Source organism: Varroa destructor, unplaced genomic scaffold (assembly GCF_002443255.2).
Source record: "Varroa destructor unplaced genomic scaffold, Vdes_3.0 BEIS01000004.1, whole genome shotgun sequence".
Lineage (NCBI taxonomy): Eukaryota > Metazoa > Arthropoda > Arachnida > Mesostigmata > Varroidae > Varroa > Varroa destructor.
Window position 1 is genome coordinate 45,201,239 of NW_019211457.1, and position 24,504 is coordinate 45,225,742.

The 24,504-nt window shown below is 40.3% G+C and overlaps 3 protein-coding genes across 12 annotated transcripts; 1 reads left to right on the forward strand and 2 right to left on the reverse strand.

Annotated features, from left to right (window-relative positions):
- Positions 1-8,357: 8,357 nt before the first annotated feature.
- Positions 8,358-14,650, reverse strand: LOC111249661 (uncharacterized). Of its 3 annotated transcripts, XR_002673027.2 has the most exons (7): positions 14,420-14,649; positions 13,922-14,095; positions 13,513-13,694; positions 12,759-12,937; positions 12,360-12,470; positions 10,329-11,821; positions 8,358-10,120 (listed from the first exon to the last, which is right to left on the reverse strand). XR_002673027.2 is itself a non-coding variant. In XM_022803819.2 (6 exons), the coding sequence occupies exons 2-6, from the start codon at positions 14,068-14,070 to the stop codon at positions 10,391-10,393; spliced, it is 2,052 nt and encodes a 683-aa protein (XP_022659554.1). In that variant the 5' UTR covers positions 14,071-14,124; positions 14,420-14,650; the 3' UTR covers positions 8,358-10,390. The 3 variants fall into 3 exon arrangements, 2 of the variants coding, with proteins under 2 accessions (XP_022659554.1, XP_022659553.1); XM_022803819.2 differs by having other exon boundaries at positions 8,358-11,821; positions 13,922-14,124; positions 14,420-14,650; XM_022803818.2 differs by having other exon boundaries at positions 8,358-11,821.
- A 153-nt stretch (positions 14,651-14,803) lies between these two features.
- Positions 14,804-18,562, forward strand: LOC111249662 (uncharacterized). 8 transcript variants are annotated; one of them, XM_086986174.1, is made up of 5 exons: positions 14,804-15,025; positions 16,539-16,683; positions 17,173-17,318; positions 17,605-17,773; positions 18,015-18,562. In XM_086986174.1, exons 2-5 carry the CDS (start codon positions 16,540-16,542, stop codon positions 18,303-18,305), a joined length of 750 nt encoding a protein of 249 aa, XP_086842300.1. In that variant the 5' UTR covers positions 14,804-15,025; position 16,539; the 3' UTR covers positions 18,306-18,562. The 8 variants fall into 8 exon arrangements, with proteins under 8 accessions (XP_086842300.1, XP_022659558.1, XP_086842304.1 ...); XM_022803823.2 differs by having other exon boundaries at positions 16,557-16,683; XM_086986178.1 differs by lacking the exon at positions 14,804-15,025 and adding an exon at positions 15,244-15,423 and having other exon boundaries at positions 16,557-16,683.
- Positions 18,563-19,702: 1,140 nt separating this feature from the next.
- On the reverse strand, positions 19,703-24,500 carry LOC147756262 (uncharacterized). The gene is made up of 4 exons (XM_086986830.1): positions 23,106-24,500; positions 20,729-22,495; positions 20,211-20,241; positions 19,703-20,019 (listed from the first exon to the last, which is right to left on the reverse strand). The coding sequence occupies exons 2-4, from the start codon at positions 20,959-20,961 to the stop codon at positions 19,786-19,788; spliced, it is 498 nt and encodes a 165-aa protein (XP_086842956.1). The 5' UTR covers positions 20,962-22,495; positions 23,106-24,500; the 3' UTR covers positions 19,703-19,785.
- Between the last annotated feature and the right edge of the window lie 4 nt (positions 24,501-24,504).

Consider the following 24,504-nt stretch of genomic DNA (forward strand, 5'->3'; position numbering starts at 1 on the left):
GATTTCAAATGTGTTCGTTAACTACCACAGCGTAAAAGGCATTAGGTTATCACTTTTTAATGGGGCATCTACAAAAATATTAGCAGCATACATATATTCTAGCGCTCTCCCACCTATTTGCTCCCGGTGCAACCTACTCTAATTGGTAAACGAAAAAAGGCTGCGCCAGCTTTTTCATGATTGACCTAGTGTTCTGAAGTGTTGTGTTAGGGTTTCTTCGGTTCTTCACCATCTGCAACTTACACTTGAAATTATAAGGAAATGATTGTGCCCGTTTAACTACGACTAAATTAAAGTTAAGACTATTAAGAAAAAAAAAAACTGCGATATGAAAATGATCATTTCTTTGTACGCGTATATGACATGATTTTCTCAAAACTTACAATCATATTCTTGGTTTAACGGAGAAAAATGAACTTCTGGTTCCAAGTTGAGTAGCCGAAATTTTTTGATGCAATAGTGCCTGCTACTTGAGATCTCGTGCAGAATCCACCTCTGTATCGCACTTATGCGGCACGCGAATATAAAAGCTAACGTTATCATAGTATTTCCAACACAGGAACCCCATACAGCGTCCAATACCGTGCTCGTTCATGAAGCTACCTGAAATCGAATTAATAAACCCCCAGAACTTCATCAGCTATTTATGGTTAAATGGCCATTGAAGGCTCGTGTTACTCCCCCCTTAGAAACATACTTAATGAACCTTCAGTACAAATCGTTCTTGCGGTTTTATCAATAGAACCCCTATATAACCGTTTAAGCACCCCTCTACGGATATAAGTCTTCCCGAACAAAACGGCCGACAAGCTTGTATTCCCAGGCATCCTTCCTAAGTTGATAATCTCTAATTCACCTCATATAGTATTTTCTAATCTAATACATATCTGGTTAACTTTTTTCCGGAAAGCCTTTTTTAGACTGACTACACAGATAACTTAAATGGGTTCCACTGAGAAGAGGGCTAAGTAAACTGTGCTAGCAACGTGTCATCCATTAGATTCTAGCCTGGTGTTAAGCGAAAAAAACGAAACAAGGTAAATATACGAAAACGTACATAGACTGTGCAGCCAGCGGGAGAAACATCGAGCAAACGATGTTTTCTGACAGCAGATACGCGAACGCCCTAGCCAGCTGGCACGTTAAATATAACGAGCTGGATTTGTGGGGAGCTCATGGAAAAAAAGTGTGGTCTTATATGGTAAGTCAATTGCCACCTAGGTAGTTGTAGCGATCGAAGTAACGATAAACGTATCCAATAACTGTTACTAAGCGCACCCACTGTTAGATCTGGTATGCATTTGACGGGCCGGAGCTAAGCCGTAATTGCAAACGTCTCGCTCAGGTTAGAGTCTAAATTTTGTCCTAGCTAGGTAAATTAAGGTTGTACCAGGCCACAATCAAACTGTCGATGCAATTGAGAAACGCTAATCGAGATTAATTAACAATTAGTAGCGACTGACAGATCTGCTCGACGTCGCACACGTGAACTTTTCGTAGCGAAGGTAACCTAGGGCTCAGCCATCTGTGAGTACTCAAAGCAGGTAACATAGAGAGAAGATCGAACGTGGTTACCATCCGCGGTTGGGTGTTGGCATGAGGATTTTGCGCTACTGGTTTATCTGAATATCAGGTGCTTTTCGATATAAGCTTAATTCATTCCAAATCATAGATACAGCGGACTCTAGCGCGTTACATTATGAGACGCAGGGCTTGCTTGGGTGACCGTTAGATTACTCAAGCAATTTTTCTACTCAATAACATTAGAAATGAAAACAAAACATTAGAAGAAAGGTTGCAAATGACTGTTAGGTAGTCATCTGCGACAGGATAATTATAACCCATGCGATAGGGGTGGTTAACACGTGATGTCTTATTTTCTCTATAAGGGCTGATCTGCATTGGATGCTCACTACAACAATAAAACTGTATGTACATGTTTATATATCAAAAGTCACTGTTCGAAATTCTAGTAACCGTCATTAATCATGACCATTTGAACTCGGTCCGTGAAAAAGCATTAACAACCAACTAATTTGGTCACTGTCTTTTTATTAGGAAGCAGCCAAAAGCTTAGTCTCTACACACCAGGTACCTGGAACATTGAAGAAAACCTTGGATCGTATCCCGAACAGCTCTTAGAGCAATTCAATATTTCCCCGTCTAAATAACAATTCCTCTTGGAGCAGCTGCAATGGACACTATTTCATTTGTCCACTCTCCCGAAGCCGGTGGCCTAGTCATTTAAAGGGCCATCACCTCGGTCATCAACGAAATACAAATTATCAGTCAATACGCCGTCCATTGCTTTCTACGAGGCACTCGATCGAAGCGACCACGCCAGTGCTCCTGAGACCGACGTGGGAGGTCCGCCGGCGCAGAGACGAGCTTTCACTCTAAGTCCGAGTGTGCACTAACTCGATGACTAAGTGACCATTTCAGGGGAGGCGGTGGGGCTACATGTACAGCCACGCACCAACAAATCATGTCGAACAAATCGGGTCTCAAATAGCTGCTAATCGGCGTTTGCGTACCGGCTACAGTCATTTGTGATGATCCGTTGCAAACCTGTATGAAGCGAAACAATTCATTCGCCTCCCTTAAGGCGTTGGCTTTACACGGAAGAGTCAAACTGTAGCTGAACATCTTCAACCAATACTCATGTTAGGAAAACGAGGCCGTATTAAACCTCCTAGGTTCACGGCAGGTTAATCTGCGACGACTACAAAAAAGCAGACAGACGTAGAGTTGACGAGGGTTGAAAAATGAGAAAAAGTAGAAAACAGTTTTACTCGGACCTAAAACAGGTCTAGACTGCTTCGTTTCAAAAACGTCTGTTAATATTTTACTGCATTTTTGATACTGTTTGTTTTTTTCCGTTAGAATAAATCAAATAATTGATTAATAGTTCTTCTAACAGTCTGGAGGACCGGCGTATTAGGCTTACCAGCGTCCCTAAATTCTTTAATCAGTAGGGTCGTTTCGAAGCGTCGAAAAGGCTTTCCGATCAAATCGAAATCGTTTCTTTACGACTTTACGAGAGTACAATGAAAGTAAGATACCCACATGCACATGCACATGCACACACACAAATTAGAAAAGCTATTTTCTCTAAGTGAATCTGATTCATTTGGATTCCTGGCAGCATAAGTGTTCCGGTGTTGTGTGTGCAGACGCAAAACTTCAGCGGAGTCTGCAGACATCAAACAGATGAAAGTCAAGCAGAGTAGAGGCATCTGGTTTTCCCCTGCCATCAACCCCCCAGCGCTGCAAAATAGTAATCCGTAAAGAGGAGCCAATGACGTTTGCAGCTCTGTCGGACCTCAACAGCTTACTAGAAGGATGATCACAGTGAGTGAGCATCACCTGCGTAGCGTCATCATATGATAGAGATGGTTTCATTTCACGTACCCTGTACGTGCAGATCCAACGAGAAACACATTGTGTCAACTACTGCTAACGTGGCGTATCAAATAAAGAACTATTCCTTCAAAGCATCCTTTCTACCCAAAAAATATAAGCCATTTCAATAACAACGAAGGCGCCCTGCAACACATGTTATCATATTTATCAATCGAATTGGTAAAGTAAGCAATGGCCAATGGTAGTGAGCAACTGACTATGGTAGGACCACTTTTGAATTTCGGCGATGTTTCGCTAGAGTCCTTTCGAAAATGCGATACTTATTATTTCATTCACAACTAGAATGAAGGCATTGCCTTCTAAACATGCTAGGTGCATGTCTCAAAGACACAAAGCTCAGAATGTAGAGTAATTAATACCTGGGAGCCATCATTCCCTGCACAGGTCGACCAGAATCTCTAGTCAAGACCCTCTCGCTCTTATTCAAAGATAGGCAATGCACTGTGCAACATTGTGCACGTATCTCTATTTCAATAGGCGTGCCCTGGCCGAATAGAGCCAAAAACGTTTCGTTTTTCCTCTGGTTCGTCGCATCCTCTTTTCCAGCTATTAACTAACTCTACGACGGCTTTGGAGCTGATTTAGATCACCCCTCTCTCGTTGCTTTCCTTCCTATAGGTAGTTTGTCTTTTCTCATCTACTCTCACCAGCGTCCACTCAGTAGAAATATACTACGAAACTTTTCAGAGCTTTTTCGTTGAGAAACGCGAGTGATCATCGCCATACAGAAAGCAGCTACCTTTATTTGGACTGGTGCGTGTTCCGAGTATCAGATGTATTATCTTGCCTCTTCAAAGTCAGAGATGGAGGCTGACACAGTCTGCTCTACTCCTGCGAGACAATACCGCTACACATACTGCAGCGAGAAAACCAGCGGTGCGGGACGAATAGCTGGCTTGGCAGGGGAGTAAAACAAGTGAGGAGGTGGTCGGCAATAATGGGGATAGGGTAGAAAACCGCCAAAACGGGCGTGATAATTTTATTAGTCGACCACGATGGCACCACTTTCGGCTTTCGTTCTCTGTCTGTATCGAGCCCTTGAGAGGGGCTCGCACACCCCCGAGTGGGGGGATCGAAAGATTGAGTCAGTCGCTTGGTCGCATCAGAGAATGTAAGAAAGTTAGCGATAGCCAGATATGGGGAGCAGCAAGAAAAGAGATAACAGGTGACGTTTAATGAAGACGTTTATTAAATTTTCGATCGATTAAAGGGGCGCTGGGGGGAAGCAAAATGCACAATGGAGGGAAACGAATGAGTGTGGTCATAGCTTGACTGTGTCTCGTCCAGATAGAGGAGGTCGAGACGAGAGACGACGAATAACGAAGAGAGCAGATAAGAAAATGAGGGAGCTAAATTCATTGAGAATTGGGAAGATGAGACGACATTTGATATTATAAACATACATAATAAATTCTATTCACTTCTATAGAAAGCTCAGGCTGAATTTGTTCCCTCTTTGTTTTTCCGTATGGACGGCGCATATGCTGGAATAACACAAAATTCTGAGAAGATACGCGGGCGTGGCTAGACTCATCGCCCGCACGTTCAATGCTTTCGAATGAAACAGCTTTTATACTGTATGTAAGCAAAAGGCCAGATCACCCAGTTTGAATACATTTGTGTAACATTTTTCAGGAGAACTAAGGACGCAGTTAAAACTGTTTGTTTTGGAGGAGGGTCAGTTGGAGCTTTAGGCCGAAATGCCGGATGCTGGTAACCTCTACAAATTAGACCTTGCACAGTAATATGTCCTTTTGGTCTCAACGTAGAAGCGACGGTGTCTCAACTTAATGACATTTGCAATCTCCCACAAATCAATTTCTTGGCTGTTCGCTCCCTTTTCCTGACCCACAGCTGATAACGAAATATCGACATAATGATTCACCCAAGCATTCGGCATCCAGAGAAAATCGTTTGCAACTTAGACGGCAATACCCCAGTCGGGTGCCGACACCTAGGCGCGCGACCCCATTGGCCAAGGTGTGTGACGTAGGTCGGTACCTTAACTTTGTTACGGTATTTCGACATGAGTTGTAACAAAGTAACTTCGTACAGAATTATAAATTTCTACGCATTTCATACTACGAGTAGGTTTTACGCACTTGAGTTCGTGCTGAAATAGCACAACAGAACGTTACACGCCATCTCAGCCATTTGACTCGATTAGCTCTTCAATATGTTTGTAGACACAACAGTAAAGCATAATGCTCATGGTAGACAATTTGAGCTACGGTCCTTTATATTTGCTTATTTTTCAACGCGTCTTCGTTATAGCGCAGTGGTATTTACCTACTGAACATATGGAACACGTGGTAGACGCATACTTATGCTGGGGCCACCCATTCGAAGCAATGCTTAACAGCTCTGCTGGATGTGAATTTTTCTTCCGATTTTTTAGCCTTATATTCGGCTAAACTTTACGGATCAAAAGTGCTTGACTTTCACAAGATAACACGTTCGGATTGTTCAAACTAACTGTGGCTATGTCACTGCATAAAGTACAAGCTGAATTACAACAAAAGCGTTTACAACACTCTTTTATACGTTTTGTTGGCTGCAAATCATGATTAGTTCCACAGACCCATAGGCATTTTCAAATAATAAATAGTAGGACTTGGCAAACCACAGCCTATACCATATCTTTATTGATTCGTGAAGCGAGTTGATTTAAAGGTGTAGAAGTAACATGGTGACGCGCAAACGTCAGCTCCGATCCTAAACGCAGGTGCCTTGGCTCTTATCTCATCATAATGTGAGGTAGAGAGACCTGAAGTGTGGGAAGTGACAGCTAACTCGACTTCAAGGGAGCTCGTGCGGGTGCTTCGACGGCTCTTACGGATGACTCGTGCTGGGTCTGATTTTCAACATAATCTCTACTGGATCGGTGGAAGAGGTTTAGTTGTATGTAAACGCCTAACTGTAATTCCTGCCGGGGTATCGTATGGCGAGCTGTGCATACAAATGCCTTTCACACCAGCTGAGGAAAAGCCTTATTTGATACAACCTTATGTTTCGCTTACCTAAAGAGTACTTGTCCGCAGGATTTTTATGCGACGTTGAACAGTGTCCACTACGAGGCTTGATGAAATTTGTGTAGGAAAAGTGGCCTGCACCAGTTTACTTGGTTGACTCCCAAATAGTTTTGAAATAGTCCTACATTGGCAAAATGTTCTTCAGGTTTCTATGCCCAAGCTGTTAACAAACTAATTGACTAGGTAGAAATGCAATGTGCTACAGCCCGACCAGCCCTTGAGCCGATGTACGGTACACTTTTTTGAGAATGGATCATTGATACGCCAATCGTAGGGGAGGCAAGCTAAATGTGAAAATGGTTGAAGATCATAATTAGATTTATTTAATAGGACAGAGAGCAGCCGATTCGATTAACGAAGGACAGGTGTTTCATATCTTTCAGCCGATCAGCTCCATCAAAACTTTTCTATAAGAAACAGACGTATAGCAGCGCTCGATTCCGCCGCTCGATTATATAAAAGGTATCGGATTCCAGAAAATTTACTCTCTAAATATAGCTAGAGGAACTAAAGGTGAGTTCAGGTTCGAAAAAAGCACTAAAAAAAATACAGACTTTTGGAAAAGAAAATCGAATAACACCGAGATGCTTATAACAAATACATTTTTTCTCAAAATCAACATTTAGTATTCAGAGATACTTTCTCTAAAACGCGTAACTTGTCTCGTCTCTAGCATAATATTTGCTCCGATCGTTCCTCAGCTAGCAGAGCAGCCCAGAAAAACACTGCCGGGTGCTGAATATCAGCCAATAGACAACAATTGTATACACCTTTACTGCACATCTTCCAATAACATTGACATTAGTGTATGATAAAGAAAAAAAATAACAACCGCTAATATCTGTGTGGTTTAATCCGAGTTGTTCCCACGACCTTCCCTAACTTTTTTGTATCTATATCTTACTGATTTCTCTAAGCTAAACTCTATTCTTGCAATGTTTTTCTGCATATCTCCTCTGAAAGATTCACCTTGCACAAATCGGCTATCGGAGATCGACTTTGGCTCGATCTAGCTAGCTAGACGTGATATAGATATTATGCACTCCCTTTTAAACAATGTTCTGCTGTCATGATTTCCTTATCAGCTTTGTGCGGAGATAAGATCACACCAACATCCGCCAGTTTGGATAAAGCTGTTGTTATCGAACTCCGTGGGAACGAAATTCACCCATAATTTCTGCTGGTGCGAGCATAACTATTGTGAGCTATTCATCGTCCTCAGCGTACCTTCAATCAGGTGGGTACGCGCAGTGGCAGCTTGAACGCTATAGAAAATTCGCGCTGGCTTGTTTCATTGGTCATCGTCGTAACTGCGGCACCCTAGGCCGGGAGACTAGATAAACGACTAGTACAATTAAGCCTATTCTTCATATGATGATTTCCGTCTTCTTCGTATTCTTCATACGATGAAACGAAATAGTTACACTATTTATAAAAGTGACTTAAAAATTCTAATAAGTTCACAAATTTGTCCTACAAAAGCGAAATATCAGATAATCGACCTCGACTTACTACGTTATTCGCTGTTGTTGACACCCGAAATACTCTAGCGTCAGCTTGTTTTATAGCGCAAGTTTTGTTCTCGCAAACTGTTTACTACATGAACTCATATCGCCTGGTGCTTCAAATATGTATACACTCGAATATAGCGGTATCTGTTGCGCTTGTTATTTACCGCCTCTTTGCTAGTACTGGAAATTGTGGCCAGTTAGGCTAGAGAAGGAATAACTGGGCCAATATGGCGTGAATTGGAAAAGAACAGGAGACATTTGAAATTATTTGGAAGCGTTTTTTTTATTTACTTTTTTATTTTAGGCGGCCATAAGCAACTACCCGTCAAGCTCTATTGTAGGTTTTCCCTATCAGTTCATGGGAATGAAGGTCAAGGAAAACATTGTCAACCCAATTTTTAACTCGACACTTCTTTTTATTCCTATCACTTTTAACGCGTATGTACAGAGTTACACAGGGTACATTTTTTCTTTTAAAAAAAACTATGAACGCAACTAGACAATAGCCGTGATTCACAACAAAACGCGTCGCAGCGCCCGTAACCTCATCAGTATTCGTTGGATTATTATCCCAACTTACGTTATCAGACAATAAGAATCATACAATTTTAACTTCATCAGCAGTGAGTCAGTTATGGAAAAATTTAAACTTAATAAATAGCATATCTTATTGCCAAGAAGCTTTCATGTTCACTGATGCGGGTATGAAGTCTGCGACTTGACGTTGCTGTGACATCCTGTAGCGATAGAAATTCGCCCCCCACTGAAACACATATGTAACCTGTCGTTTTTTAGAAATTATCCGTATTATCTGCCAGTAGTCTATTTCACATGAAGATGCGGTTACATTTTGCGTACTCATTTACTCACTAGGTCATTCCTCGTCTGCGTATATAAACAATATTTTCAAGTGATTTTATACGTACATAGATCGTAATTAGATTACTAGTTTAATGGAAACTTCTAGCATATGTCTCATTAATAACCTTTCGTATCGTAGAAACAGAGCGTCCAAATGGTTATGCAATCGACGTGAAGGCCCCATGATTATGCATCCTTAACCTCTTAGATATTCTTTGTTCGTTAGCAAAATGTTGTTAAATATTCGGCTACATTTAATAGATAAACTACTGTTGAGCATTTTACACTATTGATTGCTTAACATTTTAAACGCCCGCGCATTAAATACATTCACAGAGCTTCATAACATTATGGCACTCCGGCGTTGTTTATAGGCTGAAGACCCCACACAATGCGTTAAAAAAAAGGGGGAGCTATATCGGCGAGTTATGAACCAATCAACTGTAAAGAATAAACGTTTAAAGCTAAGCACACCTTTTTGACATCGAGCACCGAACAATTGGTATTGGCTTTGATGGCCGCTTGTCAGCTATCAAACTAGTGTTCGGCACATACAAACAACGTATGCCGTTCATTTCTTCGAGTGCAGTTATGAAACACTAATGGAAACCTAGCTTAAATCGTCGAGTCGCTATACCTCTCGAGTTTTCTGGTTCAACGTAACGTTACTTTTTCTGCTACGCAAAATGACAACTCGAACACAAGCTTAAGAAGTCACTAGGTGCATTGCTCGAGCGTAAAAAGCTTCCTTCTACAACTGGGACTTGGCTGACTTTAGTTAAAGCAACAAGTTCTTCCATGCCAAACAGTTAAAACTAATCCGCTGTGCAATTCAAACGATTCCTATCAATTGATTAGAAAAAAAACATACTATAGAATAATCACAAACAAGATTAGATAACACAAGCACATTTCACGAAACAATGTAAAGTTTTGGAATAGCGAGACCAGACGAAAACGGCCAAATAATATCTCTCAAAAACAGGTCCAGTTATCCAACGGGTTCAAATCTAAACGCCTAGAAAAAATCGAATTTATTCATCTCTTCTTGAGTTGATAGTCACCATTTCGCACACGATGCGTTTAGCAGCGCCAATGCGCTAACATGCTCATGTGCTTCACTGCTTAATCTGTTTTTTCGTTGACTAGTAGGGCAGTCTTGTTACATTCACAACTATCGGCGAGCAAGTCTTTTTTTGTTTCGTATTCAGGACTGACACAGGTCAACATCAATTTGATCGAACAGTAACAGACGGCACCATATCGACATTAACAAGCTCATACCCTTTTAGCCTGAAACAGAAATTTAACCAGTGGTATTAACAGTCAGTAAAAGATGCCTGTGATAGGGTGGCTGTGGTGGCGACGGAAAAACGGCCTGCGTTAAATAGGCTTCTTCTCTTTCTATTTAAAATATTTTCAAGTAATGTTAACACGTACGTCTGACTTATACTTCTCTAGAGTAGAAAACAGTAACAGTGAACTGGAGAAATCACTTTACCCATTTTAAAATAGGGCGAGAATTACTATAGGGCACTGCCAGAATCATTTCATGCGACTAAGCTAATCGTCATCACGTTTATCCCTAGCGAAATCGCGTCTGACACGTTTCTCTTCGGGCTCATTCGATGCATCTTCGACAGCTTCTCCAAGGCACGGGGTCTTTAAGGACTCCGGCCGTATGATCCTGGTTATTGCGTGGCTTTGCCCCATCTTGAGATCGCTGGATGTAGATGTCGTCTTTGGGTGCTCTATGGCATACGTTAACGTGGCAATCTTGCATGAAGCCTCACCGGAGTATTGGCTGGTAGTTCGTCTGCTTATAGGGACCCGGTTTTCTTCGTCGCTAAAGATGCTTTCAACGCCTTCGTAAGTAGGCGTACTTGAGCGCGTATTTTTGCCTATATCGATGCCATCGATTCCGATTTCAGTGGTCGAAGTGACCGTGGGTGATTTTGACTCGTTCAAAGGTTCCGTTACGTTTCCGTTATTTGATTTTTCGTCAGAGATAAAACTGCTGCTATTACTTGTGCTGCTACTCGAGGATAAACTATTATCGCTCTCTATGTCACTAATATGTTGTACAACATCATCCTTTTTCGTTGTGAAGACATTCTTCAACAAATCGTAGCCCAGAATTGCCTTTGCGGAGTTTCCGTCCAAAGTCAGTGCGTCTTGCTTACCGTCGAACTGCTCCTCAGCCAACATAACCCGCCAGATCCGATGTTCAGCAGAAGTAGATTTTGAAGGCATATTCAGCCTGCGCCTCAGTCGCTCCTGGTGCTCAAGGAACCGCCGCACCGATTTACGATATCTCCACTGTTCAAGTTCTGGCCACGTCTTCAGTTCCGTTTGGTCAATGGGTCTTGGAATAATTTCTTGTCTCGGGCATTCGTCAATCATATAAAACACACCTGCTCCTTGAAAGTTCTTGGAAGCAACTTTTATAGCCTCGAGGATGTTAATGTCAGGATAGTGAATAAGATGATCTGAGCTAGCAGTTAGCTCGATGGCGCCCCGGATGCGACTGTCAAATAGAGCAAGTACGGCATGTTTTGCTACAACTAACGCCATTTTAGCGGAGAGGAAAAAGTTTGTTATAGCATTCTGAACTTCTGTCTCAGTAAGGTTATAACTGTGTCGCATTTTCAAGCCTCTCCAGTAGTTCGTCTTTCTGGTCGAGCTAATTGCGCGACAATTGAACGGCGTCAGTTCTAGTTTTTCGCCAAGTTCTTTTAACATGTTCTCTAACTGCATTTCAGTTAAAGATCCCCGACCTGCATCCTGAATGTAAAGCTGCCGTAGCAGAAGCACGGTGTCGCTAAAGAAATACTTTCCGCTTTCAATGATTTCGTTAAGGTCTTCAGATTTGAGGTAGTGCGACTCTTCGCTAGTCGAAGAAGAGTAGGCGCTTCTTGCGAGCGCAGCCAGCCCGATTGACATGGCTTGTAAAGTCTCATGGCTCCTGAATTTGAGGGTCGCGCTGCTAAGCACCTGCAGTTTAGTTCAATATATCGACAAAAGCAAATGGAAAGCCATTGAAAAATATCGTCTCTAAGTTTGGTAGATAACATTGTTTTAAGAGAGCAGTGCCGCATGACAATAAAATTATCAAAATCAAATTAACAAGAGTCAAATAGTATTAAGTAACTAATTTTTAAAATTGTCTAGATTACAATACGTGTTATATGTATCGGGATACGAGCTTGATTTTCGAAATACAAATAGTTGAAGCTGACTTACCTTTTTTATTTTGGTTAAATTGCACATATTGTTTTGATGAAGGTGTGTATGCGATCTAGACGAATTGCCTATATACTCTACAGAACGATTGAATGAACCAATGACATGTACGTTTTTTCTTTTAATAAAAACATTACCACATTTGATATGTTGAGAACCTATAATGCGTGTGTTTACGAATAGCGTTAAAGCTCAAAGTCTTAATTTACTTAATTTGCTCTAGTAGTAGTCCCAAACTACCTCCAAGAACGTCGAGCCGGTATGTAAGCTAATGCAAAATTTCTCTTACCGGGTTGTATTTCCGCCTCGACACTGGCATCACGTGAGGGTGATATTGGGCCTGCACACCATTGTGTTCGGCGTACGCTTCGGTGTCCCTGCACGCGTTGCTCGCCAAAAACTTGCAAAAAAAATAGTTCGGGATTTTTAAACTTAATCTTAGGGAACTTATTTGAGAATTAAAAATTTTGAAAAATGTATTCCACAAATTTCTCGAATTTCCTTTTGGTAATTTTAGGAATTAAGTCCTTTCATTACTATCCGTATTTATTCGGATTAACAGGTACCCCGTTCACTTACGACCTTTCATGAAGCTACTTAGTAGATTATTGCTTGAGGTGCCCATTTAACAACCCTGTGGCGTTTAGAGATTAAATATAAAAATAAATATCAACGGTAATATATATACCTCTTTAGGAAAATGTTCTTCAAATACAGTTCGTATCCTTTGTATACTCTTTGTTTTTGCCACAGTTAAGGATACTTCCAATCCAGAAGATCGGCGCAAAAAACGTTCGAAACATCCTAGGCTCCGGAGCGTGTGCGATATATCTTCTACCCGAATTGGAATCCTAAATGATCCCCGATCTAAAATCAATATAAATACACGAAAAGAGATTGTTTCTTTAGGCTATAAAATACACTGTTTGAATGCGTAAACTTGTAAAGAAAGGCTGTCCCTCCCAAATACTTTTCAAGAAACAGGTACACAATGCGAAAGAAAAGCAACGGTTAAAAAGCGATTAAAACTCTCCGAATCGACCTGTACTATAAAATACAGCAAATTATAACAGAACAAAGATGAGAAGGTGTAGCAGTTGTCTCAAGGGAACGAATTTGATGAGATTTAGAGACGCTTGGTCCTGAGGGCTTGCAGTTCAAGGACAAATAATTCTTAGCGCTTATACTTCCATAATGATCTTGTAATCCCACAATGCAATCTACGTTTAATCGTAATGTCCCTTAATTATCTTATTTTGATCGTATTTGTCTTTGCATATTTTTTAGGAAATATTATGGTAATTGAATGCAGCTTGATGCATATCCTTACTCAACTCGAATGATGGCATCTATTATCCATTATTGTCAAATATATTCATTATATTACGATGTTATTATATTTAAATGTAATCAAGTTAATCAAATATTCTGTAACACCTTACCTTCACTGTAAATTGTTATGAGCTGTGCGATATCCGGTTGCTTTTTAAGATAGGATATGAACATTTTTCGCACTATTTTAGCCTCATCCTCCAATTTCCATTGTCTCTCAGCATCTAGAATGCTGTCGCAAATGTATCGCTCGAAGAAGAACTGCTCATAGCGAATTAGGTTGGAATATAGGCTGAAATTAATTTTAAAAATATCAAAATTTTAGCATGAAATTTCTTTGTATTTGTTTTTCCTATGCTATATTACTCTTCTTTACTAAACGTTTTTAAAGTATGCTCGGATGACTAAGAACTATATAAGCGCATTGTCATATCCTTATTAATACTGCGAGCAAGAATCTTTTATGCTCTCTCATTTGGTTATTTTGCTAATTGTTGATGTTAATCTGCAATTGCTCACCGAAAGCGCTGTGAAGGTGACCAACTGTCCCACCGAGAATGGCTAGAGTCTCCGTTTGATTCGCTCTCGTTTAGGCTGGGTTTTTCGACGAGTGCCACAGAAGCAAGTGCCAAAAACACTTCAGCTTCATAAAGCACCTTCTGTGCCATTGGTGAGTAGCTAGGCGGCACAGATCTATGAGACACAAAAGAAACGGGTCACAACTACTCTAAATTACAGATTTGATATCCTTATAATAACCTACGCTTATGACATTTTCAAGGAGTTGCGTCTATAGAAATACATAAAAATTGGCATAACAAGAATATTGTACTGTTGATACGCATATACGAGCTCGCTTACTGACAGCTACAGTCACCGAGAGCATAGTGGTTAACACTGGGATGTACCCGGTATATTAAAAAAAAACGGCTGAACGGCAAGCTGGAGTCTTTCAAAGAATACGTTCCACCGATACTCTTTTGTAATAGTTTTTTTACTGCTTGGTGTATTTGTTACCCTAGAGAGTATTATCACAGCGTCCCTGCCGATGTCCACCCGGCTCCAACATTATTGAAAAGCTGCACTAGTCGGCTTCCTGCAAGGACACAATGCACGCGCAGTCGAAACCGATCACAGTCACCATTCCGTGGGTTGGAAAACGTTAACTTGGGTGGAACATTTTCTCACTGCAATTTTCGCAATCCGCTCCGAGAGACTTAGGGAGAGCTCCTCCGGCCCTGGCAAGAGTCGCTACTGCTGCTGCTGCTGTTGATCTTAGCGCTTTTGGGCAGACGACCACGGAGTATTTGTAAATAGATTCAAACGGTCACCCGCCAAAATATCGTCTTAGGCCATTCGGTAGCGCCCAGAAGGAGAGTCAAGGCGTCTGCTAGTAGTCACCGTTCGTAGCATCGGTGCGTTCGAGGTTCGGTGATGAGGGTGAGATCTGAGAACGAAAACGCTGACAGTATGCCAAAAGCGTCGAAAGGACACATGCGAAGATTGCGTGGCTATGGGGCTAGGCGCTCGAACCTCACAGCTTCCGTTGTTATGAAGTCCAGAAAAAGATCGAAGCTGAATTTCATTGACTGAAGGTTATTCGTGATGATTTTATGAAAACACGTACGTTTATCTAGGTGACATAGCAAAATAACATTTCGTATTTTCGCCGATCGTATTCTATCGGCGTGCTTGGATATATGTGCAGCTACTGCTTCTTCTCTATATTGTTTTACAGAGTAGGAAGTACAGCTGACTTGAATTATATAGTTACTGTCATCGACAACCTGACTTGGGGTGTGTCTAAGAAAACCAGATGAGCGAATCTGTTTGCTAATACATCTTTAAGCAAGTTGTTCATAGACGCTTTTATGCTATAACAGGATTTATTTTGAATGATTACTCCATCAAAACGATAATCGATTAGGTTTCGATTCATCGTCGCGATAAAACGTTACTTGAAATAAGTGATAGCAATCATTCCATGTCAAATACGATCCAAGTCAACCTAGCAACAAGAGGTTGAGTATACAAACCCAGTCCTGTTAAATCTTTTAAATTAACAAACTCTTCTGACGGTTTCCTCGAAATCGATTGTGTCATATGTAGCTGCTCTCAATGGTACCACTTCCCGCGACTCGTGAAAGTCGACGAAGTGCGCGTGCTGGCTGGTTGGCTGGCTGGCTGTCTGCGCAGGGTGAGAGAAGCGGTGATCCCCAGCAGACTGAGCTTCGAGATAGAAAACGAACTTTACTTAGTGACCATTGAATAAACGGACGAATCCGCTTGTAAAACCTGCATCAGTATCTGTGGCGTTTGCTGTGCAAGCAAGGTGTTTTGCCTAAAGCAAGTTCATAATGTGGGATTATATGGGCCGCCACCTTGAGTGGAATCTTCAGCCTATCCTGCAGCGGCAACGCTCTATTGCCCAGCATCGGGGTCTGAAGGATTTTGAAAGCCTATTGATCAAAAGGGTGTCCTCCAAGCAAACCGTCTCATTTCATTCGCTATACTGGTTGAACAAATTGTGCCAACAGTTCTATATATAGAGTTAGCAGTAGTTTTACCTGCGATCATTTTCGCTTAACGCTTTCATCTTTTGCTCCGTTAATACTTAGTGCTTACCCGTACGGATATACAACTAACACCTCAAAACTTTCGACTTTGGTTTTATACAGGAACTTCCAACCTATTAGCTGTTACCCAGATGCTCTCAAATAATACCTTCTATGCAGTTTCAGTTCACTACAGGGGGTCAAGTACAAACAGAAAATCACATTGCAAAAGCTAAACACAATTATTAGATCCACGAAACGTTGTGCATCGTTTCCGGCATAGAAATTTAAGTTTTTTTTTCTGGATTTTATTACTCAATGAGATGATTAACTTTATCATATTTATGAGCAGCTTTGTCAGGCTAATGTGAGATGATTAATATTGAAATGTAATGGGCGATCGACGAGCCCTGAGAGCGCAGCTAAAGTATCGACGAGGCAGACCACACCGACTGTGCCAAGCAACGGCATTGTTCTTTTTCATCCAATTAAAACCAGAAGGAGTATTAGGCTTGGTCAATGTCGGTGTTCGGTATGACAGGATGTTAATGTATAAGACTATGATGTTTAACAGTACGTAGGATGATTTTCTGTACCAGGGCTCTGATGGAATCACTTGAGCGCCCAGCCTCCTCTCACATGGTTGACGACTGCGAGCATTTTACGGAGTACCACAAAATACATCGACCGTGGGCGAAATTTAAAGCAGCTGCTCTTGCCATGAAGGTGAAAGGAAACTCACAGAATTAATGCCGAATCTTTGCAACTTGAAAGTATGTTATAACATACTTAGTTAGCCTAGGAAAGGACGTGTACGTCTCTAAAAATTTGCATGTTGTAATGAGAAATTGCCTGTTGGCGTTGCGTTGCTTCCTAGTGAAGATCGTACTTGGCATGTACTCGAATTTTGAGTAGAAACTTAAGCCAAATTTTAGGAATCAATAAGTGCATATAGACGTTATTAACAACTTCCTATTAGACTAGATAGGAAGTTATTAATATCAAGCAGGGCAAGCCTTCTTAAGCGAGAAAAATGCTTATAATCCCATTGTGGAGGTTTGTACGAAAGTCTGTTTTCGGTGTTTTATCGGTTTTGTCCAAAAAGACCTGGAACTAAGATTCTAGCTTTTTTTTTTTTACAGCTTTTTCACTAAAATTCACAAAAAAACCCAGACCAGATTAGGAAATTCAACAAGTACGAATGTTGCTTTGCAGGTTGTCAAGGACTTACAAGCTGAAAATGCTGGCATGGAAAAGCTTCCAGCAGAGGTTGCTGTTCGGCTACCGCAGTTGCAAGTACTCGTGGACCGCTGTAGTCTTCGATCGACAAAATGCTCTTTACGTCGATTCCAGCTCGAGCGGTAGGCGAATCCGCATTGAATGTTCGCTTACAAATAGGTTTTGTTCTGATTATTTTAGCAGACGACATACAGCCTTGACAAAGACTCTCATGTGAGGTAGGAACCGAGGGAAGTAGAACATCGCCTGTAAGGTAATCTTAGATGAAGCTCCTATCATGTATATTGAAAATTCGTAAGACAACCCCCTTTTCCATTAAACAGGACTTGTATGTTGATATAGTTACAAACGTAAGCTAAAAAAGTATGTTTAGGTAACTTGCTTTGTATTCATTTCTGCCGTTTATAGATACCGAATGCTGACTAAATCCTATTTCAAGAAATTAACTGATTCGAAAAATAAGGAGGCGGGATATGAAAGGCGAATCGAAGAACTTAAAATAGAGGCCGAATTTTTAGGACACGAGGAAAGCGATCTGCTTAAAGATATTGCTCGCATTGAGGAGGAGCGCAAAGAAGTACGCGATTACCACTAATGTTTTGTATTGAAATTTTGCGCGGATGGGTTCAATATAACCCCACATTCAATGCGTTAGACATGGTTAATAATGACTAGACTATAAGCTACTATATTACATTTGAAAGTGTTGTTGTTCAATTAGGTGGAAGTTAATTTCAATACATACTGCTACCACAGTTAACCAGTTATTCGTCGATTTTCTAGAACCACTTCTTCTCAAAAAATCAATATCATTTCAGGAGGAGGCCACTGAAAATCGAAATTCGATCGTGATTACGGCTTTACCAGGCACCGCTCTTGAATGGTCTGCCTCGCTTGACGTGTTCCCCCCACGGAATTACTCCTCGATACGACCATGTACGATCCGCTCTTCAGCACGTTTCACACCACGGAACCGGACACGCTTCATTTTTATGACAATGTGGGTAGGGTTGTACTGGTTACTCTGTGAATTTACTTGCTCCGAATATGCAAGTTTACAATTTGGTCTGCTCGCTGTATTCACCTACATGGCGTACAACGAGATGTAGAATGAAGCTGGATCGTAATCGATGATGTGCAGGCAACCGGGGGTAGTCAAAAAAAAAATCGGGTACTTGCGTACGCGTGACAACTTGAAGCGTAACAGGAATTGACTAATTTCGAAAAGGGTGTCCACTGCTTTAGTTCGACCTATTATTGGGTTATCTCTTTTTTTTTTTATTAAATGATTGTTCCCGTTATACTACGTGCATTTGACAGAATGGACGAAAATAAAATGTCCGTCATTAGTTAGATGGCATTGGTACAGCAAGCGTCATTTGTTATGTGAATATAGAATAGACTTTTTGTGATCGCTTTTTGTTCGTGTTTCTTGGCACTTACGTAAAGCTGACACGAGACAAGCGGTCAATTTCTTACGGCATACTCATAAAGTAGACATAGCTCACTAAATGTAGGGAACTAACCATTTGTATAATTATAACGTCATGGCCTTCTGACTACTCCCGTAATTTGATTCGTCATGATTTTCGAACAAATAAACAACAAAAAAAATAGATTACTTGTACGAACAAATAGGCTGCCATGGTAGAAATTAGCTTTAGCCGAAAAATTCGAATACTGAGATTTTTCAAAGGACTCCTGCAGACGATATCGTCTATTAAAGGAGCCATCGTCTATACAGTTGCGCAGTGTCTATCAAGGTCTTGTAAGGTAGGCCAATACACCTTAAAGAGATCGTATCAATCTACGGAAATCAAATTGAAAAATTTTTGTTGCCAAAGGACTTGCTTAACGCTGGCGTTTTTCAAGCCCAAACGATATTGTGTACAGTTTAATCGGAAAGATAATGAAAAGACCCTTATTGAACTCACAATACTAACAAATAATAATAATAAAATAACTCATGATACCCCAACATTAGCAGAGTCGTTGTTAAGTTCTTGAGAAAATTTTGTAATCTTAACTTCCAATGTGATGTATAAGTCATTCATTAAGTAAAACAGGTAATAACGATCCGATGTTTCGAGTGATATGCTTCATATATCGATACGCTAGTCTTAAGGGTCTGTGTCTGACAAAGCGTCAAGAACACCGCGACATGCGTGAAGTATAGAACGGCAAAGCTGCGTGTCGCACTGTGATTTTTTCTTTACGTGTCATATAACATATAATACATTGGGATAAAGAACAACCTAGTAAAGTCATGATGAATTAATGCCTTACTTAACCCTAGATTCTTAATGACCACCATGTGAGATAGTTGGGTTCAAAGCCAAGTGCAATCGTCAGCTGTGCTGGACGTAAATTTTTATTATCGAACAAAACGTTATCGCCAATTTTATGATGACAAACAGATCTTTAAAAGCATTATCGAAAATAAAATATTCCACTTAAAAGGCTAAATAAAGGATGACAAACGAAGATTTTTAAAACGAGTCTCAAACGTTTATTTATGCCATGTCGGCATGCACTTTCAGTTGTTCCAGCAGTGTTATGTCTTAATCAGCCATAGAACCGATTGCGAAGTCATAGCCGAAACCAGGAGTACTCACCTTCAAACGGCGTTTCGGTAATGCCAGCGCTTCCATTGAACGGAATTAGGACTATTTCGAAATTTGGTGCGAACTGACGCTCAAAGGCGCTTTCAATTTTTTCTCTAAATTGTTTTGTCATACGATTTGCTACAATTTTCAATAACCAGTTAAAGGCTTGTGACATTCCTGTGATCCTTGTGATCTCTAATCCTTCCATATTCGATATCTAAAATGCGAACGAAACACGGAAGTCTTTGTAATGTTTTATTATATTTATTCTTCTCAAAACTGTATTCTACGGAAAGAAAAAACTGTTTTGTATCGTTCGCCAAAATCAAATTCCTCTGTTTGTGAGCAAGCAGAGGTTCTTCTTAGGGTTGATAGATTCATACAAACATTTTTCATGTTATTACACACCTTAAGACTTTCAAGTTTTGGGCTTGCGTTCCTAGCACAGGGCATTCGCACAGCAGAATTGGCATAAATCGATCTCTGCCTCAATATCGCCCCGTATTATGATAGAAGCATTACCGTAAGTGTGTCGTCCGCAGAGAAATACTTGACTAACAACGATCGGCGTCAAAACGAGCCTTTTGAACATTAGATAAATTGTGACGTTTTAAAATTTCTATCCGAAAAATATCTGTTGATATGGTCTTGCGGGTAATTATAGGTGCGAAGGCACCCTCAATTGATTTTAGAGACTTAGACAACAGTATAATTTCAACAAGCATCGATGATACTCGGGTTTATCAACAGTTGATTTGTTTCATGTGAAGGGATAAATTATCGTGGTCACGTGTATCTAAATCCAACCAGATCTATTGGATTAGATAGTATAGTTCTCAATATAGTATCAATATATTGATCACTGAGCGTACATGTTACTTGCACGATGTGTGGCTCAAATTATTTTTAAAGGCGAGTCAACCTACGTAGCATCTGACGAGTAGAAAAGACTGGAGTTACCGTTACGAGTGAAGCTTAGTAGTCCAAACACTCTTCCGTTGGTCACCTCATAATTGCCTTCTCCGAATTTCGGCACTTTAAGTGGATCCAGTTCCTCCTTCAGTTGGAGGTCATATCGCATCCACATTAGGACACTGTCGGTGAATGAATCTGCCATATTAAGGTCCGCGTAAACTAAAAATAGAATATCAGTGCCCATTTATAAGCTGACAATATCAATGAAGTCCACATTTACGTATCGAAACTCCACCAACGGCAACTGATTCGAATTATGGTAAGGAATTGTCTGCTTTCTAGAAGTGGAGATGTCACTAGGAACACTTTCTCTCCAACAGAATCGCATGAATACTACGGAATAAAAGCTAACGTGTAGCGGTATCTCCAGCGGTGATATTTACAATAGGCATAAAAAGCGCCGGATGGTCGAAAGTTTTGTTGTATAAACTAACGACATATTTACGCGCCCACACAAGATATCAGCAACACTCATTATATCCAGTGGGCAGTAGATCTTCTTCGTTTGTTCCTTTTGCATGCGGGGTTCGATTCGAATAGCACCGACCTTTAAAACCTATTTCCTTAGAAACCCGGTGTTTTTATATCTTGATACAGCATGAGCTAAAGCTGTTTCAGCTAGTTGCAGCATGCCAAAACAACCACAGATCGCTTTGCGTAATCAAAAGAGAGGGTTCGTAACGAATTTAAATCTGGACGACTCATACAGTGGCTGATACATGGCAGATCATTATTATCAAGTAATTTGCGAAAAGAGATAAACAATTTTAACTTATTTAGCCCTAACAGCATTTTTGAATTGATAGAGGATTACGATGAAACCGGTCGGATTATTTTTTTATTGATGGGCTAACAGTCTCCAATTTATTTCTACTAGAAATATGAATGGAAAGTTTGTTTAATATTATTGCCAAAATACATAATTTTTAGTTGCAAAAATACACATACAGAGAGGTAAATTAATAGTTATCTGTCGTTATAAATGACGACTAAAAAGTCGTTGTTTATTTGGAAACATGACATGTATGTAGCTATACGATACCTGTGACTAGCTTGCTATACGAGTTTCTTGCAATAATTTTCTTATGAGTGTTTTCCGATAAAAGATATTGAAAGTGTGTCTCTTTATGGGATGCATCGCTACCATCCTGCTGTGCATGCCTCAGTTGTACGTGTTTTTTACGTTATTCTTATACCGTTGTTTTATTCCGTTATCCGTCCGAATCGCTAGTTGCATTGAGTATTCTACCTTAATGTCTCCGTTTTGTCGATTAAAATTAGCTGTATTATCTATAGCTAGTAGATAGTTGGCACCTGAATCAGCCATAGGGTAAAATTCACATTATGGAACACTCAACAACGATTACTCGTCGTACAAAGCGGCGTGTGTGGAGAGGATCCGTTGGTTACAGTCAAGTCCCGTAACGATACAATTCCATTATACTTCACAAATATGTTTCATTAAGTTGTTGGCACCATCGATCTCGTTTTCATAGACCTTCCGTATCATATTATATGATGAAAAGTTTGGGAAATTCTTCATCATCTAGCTGCTTTGTGTGGACCTGTACCTATTGTGTAGATATCTAGAAATCTAAAACCTATAATTTCTTCCTGATAAATTGCCGCTTTCGTGTCCCTAACACATGGTAGGGAAGCGTCCAGTAATAGATCTGCAAATGTAGTCCGGTTGCTCAGGATCCAGATTTCGTCAGCACCTGACCGATGGAAAAACCGTTGAATTCAACGTTTTGTAATCTCAGATTTACATAATGCTAATTTTAACTTTTATGTTGCATTGCCGGTTTTACAAATTGAACGTAGAAGTATCTATTCGGGTTCAAAAAATTAATATCTGTACATAATCCTGAAGTCATGCCATCAAGTGACGTTCTGTGAATTGTTAGCTTGCAAAATAACTGGACAGAGTAACTGAGGAATGTCTCCATGAACTCATCAACCGTACCCGGACCTATTAATCTATTTTTTTTTTGTCTTTTTAATATTTATAGAAAAAATATTATAATTTTTTCAAAATCGCGTATTTCGAGGGCAAGTCCAAATATTCAAATGTTTACAGGTTTGATTGATTGAATTACTCGAGAGAAAATCTAGTTTATCTATTCGTTTTTTTTGTTGTGTTGTTCAATTAGGTCGTTTTGAATTGGTTGCACGATAATTATAGCAATTGTTATTTCTTAGACGCGTATGGGATGTGAACTACTTCAGCTTTTTGCCTTGTATACAAACACAACCGTACACACTAAGGTATAGCATTATAAACATAAGTAAACCTTTAGCAACAAAGCAGCCATAAGCTTCACTTACGTTATCTTATTTGCACAGAGCGGGTACACCAGCACAAGTCTACTGAATAGACCATAATCGTAGTTATGCACACCGATGAATAGACATGAACTAAAAAACTGCCAAGGGAAAATTTTCGCTCTGTGCATTTATGCGCCTCCGAGATTCTTTCTTTGTGTTTCTTCAAAAGCCGAGATGAGAGCCTATGCGATCGCTCGAGACCTTCGTAATAGTTAGTGTCCTTCGGAAACAAACAGTATAATAGACAAAATTCGTTGCCAAATCTCGGATAAAACTTATCGACCATAAATCATTAGATAAATGCTTTTTCGCCGTTATGTGTTTACCTTATTCAGCTTCGACCATGTATGTAAACAGCAAACAATGCTTAGTTCCGTGTACTTCGAAGTTCATGGTTTTCGATTGGCGCTGCCGGCGGAGCGCTAGAATGCGCCTCTACTATTGACTGACGCTACTCTGCTGCGGTTAATCACCGAAGCTCATCCGGCGAGCGAATGTTCCCTCGAAAAGCAGTGTATTTAAGATGATCTTCATAATATCCACCCATTAAAGCTGAATAAACAATGCAGCAAACTTCTAATAATTACGTCAATCCAATGGGTGCGTTTCCACTGAATAACTACAGTCATTGCTACACTATTATGAATCCGAACCTTAAACGGTACCATCTGCCGTGGCTTAGGACAAAATTAGTCCCGGATCCCTAGCCGATTTGCAATGAGCATCTTGAGCCAGAGTTCAAATAACGCTGTGTTCCTGCAAAGGCCTGACCCGTGGTTATCTGTAATACAGGAAAGCAAAAGCGATACCAAGGAGCCCTATGGCGACTGCGACCTCAAAGACAAGCTATTGTTTCAAAAGCTCTATTACGTAGCGTGTCACATTCTGCAGCGCCCCAAACTTCGTAAACTCTATTTCGAAAGGAATAGAACTCACGACTCGGGCGACTGGTTTGTCCTACTATTTACCATTAAGAGAATTCTTTAGTCAAGTATTGTTTAGATAGAACTTCTTGATACGTAATAAAGCTAAACCTAGTAGACTAGAATCATTAATCAGTACGTTTTTATGTTATCTCATAATCGCTTCTCCGAAAATAAATTTGTACTGTAAAATATTACAACATATATAAAGTAATATATCTGTATATATATACAGGAGTTCAGCAACAAAATGCTACATAAATACAATTGCCTCGCAGGTCCCAGGTAGGTAACCCAGTAATATAAGCTTAAGGTTTCGTTTCATATTAAGGATCTGTTGGCTCCAATCTGTGTATGCAGTCATTGAAGTACTCCTTAAGCTTACGAACTGAATTATGCTGTGGCAAAACTGTTTTTAAAAATTCACGAAGGTCTTCCGACAACTACTTATCTATGATAACGTGCTTCAACAGATG

Bases quoted from the DNA above. Each gene is read 5' to 3' on its own strand.
- LOC111249661 (XM_022803819.2), bottom strand. From the start codon at position 14,070: ATGGCACAGAAGGTGCTTTATGAAGCTGAAGTGTTTTTGGCACTTGCT. The intron at 13,695-13,921 runs GTGAGCAATTGC...AATTAATTTCAG, and splicing joins TCACCTTCACAGCGCTTTCG to CCTATATTCCAACCTAATTC. The intron at 12,471-12,758 runs GTATATATATTA...TTTTTTTGCAAG, and splicing joins AAGAACATTTTCCTAAAGAG to TTTTTGGCGAGCAACGCGTG.
- LOC111249662 (XM_022803821.2), top strand. From the start codon at position 15,760: ATGTGGGATTATATGGGCCGCCACCTTGAGTGGAATCTTCAGCCTATC. The intron at 16,684-17,172 runs GTGAAAGGAAAC...GTTGCTTTGCAG, and splicing joins CAGCTGCTCTTGCCATGAAG to GTTGTCAAGGACTTACAAGC. The intron at 17,774-18,014 runs GTACGCGATTAC...ATATCATTTCAG, and splicing joins TTGAGGAGGAGCGCAAAGAA to GAGGAGGCCACTGAAAATCG.
- LOC147756262 (XM_086986830.1), bottom strand. From the start codon at position 20,961: ATGGGCACTGATATTCTATTTTTAGTTTACGCGGACCTTAATATGGCA. The intron at 20,242-20,728 runs GTAGGTTGACTC...GCCCTGTGCTAG, and splicing joins TTCTACTCGTCAGATGCTAC to GAACGCAAGCCCAAAACTTG. The intron at 20,020-20,210 runs GTGTGTAATAAC...TTCGCATTTTAG, and splicing joins CAAAACTTGAAAGTCTTAAG to ATATCGAATATGGAAGGATT.